The 4,410-nt window shown below is 44.7% G+C and overlaps 1 protein-coding gene across 1 annotated transcript; it reads right to left on the reverse strand.

The window, feature by feature from the left end:
• Nucleotides 1–2,354: 2,354 nt before the first annotated feature.
• On the reverse strand, nucleotides 2,355–4,167 carry klf2b (Kruppel like factor 2b). Its single transcript, XM_030364172.1, has 3 exons — nucleotides 3,828–4,167; nucleotides 2,748–3,705; nucleotides 2,355–2,569 (listed from the first exon to the last, which is right to left on the reverse strand). Exons 1-3 carry the CDS (start codon nucleotides 3,897–3,899, stop codon nucleotides 2,394–2,396), a joined length of 1,206 nt encoding a protein of 401 aa, XP_030220032.1. The 5' UTR covers nucleotides 3,900–4,167; the 3' UTR covers nucleotides 2,355–2,393.
• Nucleotides 4,168–4,410: the final 243 nt, after the last annotated feature.

Genomic DNA, 4,410 nt, shown 5'->3' on the forward strand with positions numbered 1-4,410 from the left:
CCATGGCTTGTTTCTTGAAGTTCACAAATAATCTAATAAATCCTTTGAACGGTGTATAAAACTGAAGTAATAAGACTGATACTAGTTATAGCAGATTACGACTTGCCAGAGCAAATACATGTTTTACATTATTTCCCTTTCTTAAGACAATGTTCAATGTTGTTAAGCAGAACTGTTCAAAACAAATAATTAAGGTTTTTTTCTTGGTTACAAATTATCAGACAAACTGAAAAGTGAAATGAGTGTCTCATTTACATTTCCTCTTGTACCTATTTTTTGCTCATTCTAGTACTACTATAGTATGCAGTTCCTCATATTTGAAAAAAATATGAGGTTTGGAGTTGGTTGAGCTCTATTAAAGTGCAGTGTAAAAAAAAAAGGATTAGTCAATTATATTTATTTGGTAAAGCCCTCTTAATCACAGGTGTGTGTGTATGTATGTATGTATGTATGTATGTATATATGTGTGTATATATATATATGTGTATGTGTGTATATATATATGTGTATGTGTGTATATATATATATGTGTGTGTATATATGTATATATATATATATATATATATATATATATATATATATATATATATATATATATATATATATATATATATATATATATATATATATATATATATATATATATATACACACACACATCCTATTTGTGTTTTCACATTAAATATAGAATTGTGAAAGTAAATAGAATAAGCCTACAATCCCTATATATAAAGGCCAACACCCGTGGGACAACAATCAGGTTACACACATAGAGGCAGGACGGACTCACGAACTGGCACTGACCGTCAGTTCCCCCTACGAACCGACACACTGGAAAACGACTAGCCTATCATTTATACACAGAATCTTTTTCTTGCCACTTTGTGAGATGCTTATTAGCCCCATTTGAAGTATATTATGAATTGATTTACAACTAGGTATTTCATTTATATTGGAATAGGCCTGGCTACACCACCGGTTGGTCCTGCTCTAGCCTAGACGGTAGCCTACGTCTAATCGTTGAAAACTTTGATGACTGCCTAAAATGCCCACTGACCCTACAGACATCAAATGAAGGAGTGGGGATTCATTTAATCTGCAACGCAGCAGGACAAGTCTGTGTAATTGTAGTATTAAGGCCCTTTGATGTCAAGCTATAATTTCTAGCCTCCATCGGAGTCTACGCGGGCTCCGTGACGAGGGTTATGCTGTGCCCCTCAGTCTGTCCAGACGACTCCCGGCTCACTCTGTAATTATGGAAATTGAGTGTTTGTATTTATAGGCTAAGCCCACAAGCGGCTGCCCTTCTCTCTCTCGCAGCTGGAAAACATCACAGTGTAAATGAAGTGCTCCGTATTTTCAAAAGGAGAGCCGGTGTACAGTGACAGCACGTACAACCTATTTAGTGTTACTGACTTGATTGGTCGCAGGTTTAACTGCACTTATTAGTCGACTGCTTGCGCAATAGATTTATATCGTAGGCTGATATCTCGCGAGAAGTGAACGCATTTCATAACGTGACGTTTGGGCCTAATTGTTCATCAATAAAGTCGTTCCACAAATGTATACATTTTTCGATTTCATTGGTTTAATATTTACAATAAATACACATTTTACAGTATAAAATCCATGTACATATCTATATAAATTTAAGTATAAAATAATGCACAGGGCATCAAGCCCTGATAGTGTAAAAAGGGGCTGGACCTATGGCTGTTTAAAGTTTCACTCCCACGTATACAGTATCACCCAAGTGTAGAATGCAACCAAAAACACAGTTCAGGCCATTCAAACATTGAGGCAGTTTAAATAATAAAACATTGTCTTTGCACATATTGGGCCATAGCAATGTGCACGTTCACCCCTTGTTGACCAGAATTTGTCTTGGACGTTCCTTTCGGTGGTTGTGTAGTTCTGTCACAGAGCTTTACAGTAGCACACAGTCATACAGAAAGGCACTTCTGTGTCATACACAGCATTCCAGTTTTGTCGAGAGAGAGAGAGAGAGAGAGAGAGAGAGAGAGAGAGAGAGAGAGAGAGAGAGAGAGAGAGAGAGAGAGAGAGAGAGAGAGAGAGAGAGAGAGAGAGAGAGAGAGAGAGAGAGAGAGAGAGAGAGAGAGAGATAGAATATACAGGGCCAGCCCCTCATTGGTTTGTTTACTCTAAACTTTAAAGCATTGAACCAATAAAGCTCCAATAAACAAAAAAATGTAGTACCAGCTACGTTATTAGAAAATAATAGCACTAAAACATTTGTTCAATATATAAAAAAGGATTTTGGTCATGTAGAGATTTTTCTTTTTTTCTTTTTTAAATAAAACGACATCGTTTAAATCAACAACTCCCCCCCCCCCCCCCCCCCCCCCCCCCCAGTCCTTATGTGAGCTGATGGCTCACATGTGTCTCTTCATGTGCAGGGCCAGGTGGTCGGACCTGGAGAAGGCTCGCTCACACAGGTGGCACTGGAAGGGACGGTGACCAGTGTGTTTGCGGAAGTGGCGGGTCAGCTCGTCGGAGCGAGCGAACTTCCAGCCACAACCTTCCCAGCTGCAGTGGTAGGGCTTCTCACCTGGGGTAGGCAAAGGGAGGGAGAACACGTTAGCAACATGTAACCGATAATCATCAAATAAAATAATCAAATACATTTATATAAAAATATATATAAACCCTAAAAATACATTTGTAGGCTTGTATTTGTTACTTTGTTTTACAATCACATGATGACCAGACTGTCAGACGTCTCTTACCAGTATGTGTTCGGTGATGCGCCTTGAGGTGCGAGCTCTTGGTGTACGTTTTCCCGCAGCCTGCGAACGTGCAGGTGTGCGTGGCGGTGCGCTTCCTCGGCCAGGTGCGGCGACCCCTCTTGGGCTTCGAGTCGAGCAGCTCCAGCGGGGAGGACGGCGGGGTAAGCATCACCCTCTGGCCGCCCGCCTGCATGCCCTGCAGACCCTCGTCGTACACGCCGAACGGGTGCTGGTACGACAGATGCATCTGCTGGGGTGCCGTGGGGTGGTGCGGGTGTTGGTGCGGGTACGCCGACGAGGGATGATACTTGTGCGGGTAGCCCAGGGTGGGGTGGCACACTGGGGCTTGGCACTCCGAGCCCCCCTGCTCGCCCGGGCTGAGCGGCGGCGTCATGCTGTTTGCGGCGCGCGGGGAGATGGCAACGCGCGGCTGCTCGAAGGACATCATGCAAGACACGTTCCCCTCCTGCTTGATCTTGGTGCAGCTCTGGGGCGCCATGCCCATGACGGGACCGTAGCTGTCCATGTTGGGCTCAACTTTGATGTTGTCCACAATGTCCTGATGATGTCTGGGAAACTGCGCCACGTGACCGTAAAACCTGCCCTGCCGCGCCGCGCCGTAGCCGTTCTCCCCGTCGGAGGAGCGCAGCAGCTCAGCCATGAGGCTGGCGGTGTAGGGGGGCGGCGGAGAGCGGTGCTCGTTGGTCGTGTAGGAAGGCACGGTGATCCCGGTCGTCGGGTACAGATTGGCGTCGGCTACGGAGCCCATATATTCCGCACCTGCCGCTGCGCCGCAGCCGAGGAGACCTGTGCTGCTTGCGCCAGATGTGTTGGCGAGAATAAAATCCAGATCCAAGTAGTTACTCAGATCCTCGTCGTCCTTTCTGCTCCGGGTGTCCGAGCTGTGCACCATCTCGAACACGGAGCAGAGTGGCTTGTCCGTCTCTACTTTCCATCTCTGGAAGAGGAGAAATAGGGAGAAATATGTTAGAAACGTTGGATAGTTTAGCAGTCACAACAGCCAGTCCACTTATCAATTTGAAGTTTCCATCCACAAACAAGGTGTTTTACTTTACTTACATCTTCCCATTGCCTTTCTCTTTGGTTTGAGAACGTTGAAAATGACGGCAGCATCAATCCGGATGAAGCCATCGTTTGTTGAAATAAAATACAAATATATCTGCTCAAAACCGTGTCACTGTATTGCCTTGCCGCACTGGAATGAGTGCGTCTCTCTTTACTTTCTCCTCTCCAGGGTTGCGCTTCCAAGACTTTGAACAACTTTGAATGGTAGGAGGTCCTCTAAGTTTATAAGTATTCAAGCCAAGAATCTGGACCAATTGAGAGGCTCGCCGGATGTCGGCAAATTTAGCTCTATATAAAGTGGGTCCTGTTGCTGTAACGCGCTCTGTCCGGCTCGAGGCAGGACCTGCGAGCCTTTAAACTCTGGCTCCTCCCCCTTGTGGTGACGCACGCGCTAACAGCCCCGCCCACCCCCAGTCCGCGAGGCGTAGTTGGAAAAAAAAGTTTGACTCAACACTCATTCCAGTGTAATGTTGTGGACTTAGAAAATGTTTCATGCGAAATATGTATAACTGGTCTGAGAAAATGAAGTCAATTGAACCTTTTCCAATGTGAGGGAATATAACCTATTGTAAATACA

This window comes from Gadus morhua, chromosome 8, assembly GCF_902167405.1.
Source record: "Gadus morhua chromosome 8, gadMor3.0, whole genome shotgun sequence".
NCBI classification, from domain to species: domain Eukaryota; kingdom Metazoa; phylum Chordata; class Actinopteri; order Gadiformes; family Gadidae; genus Gadus; species Gadus morhua.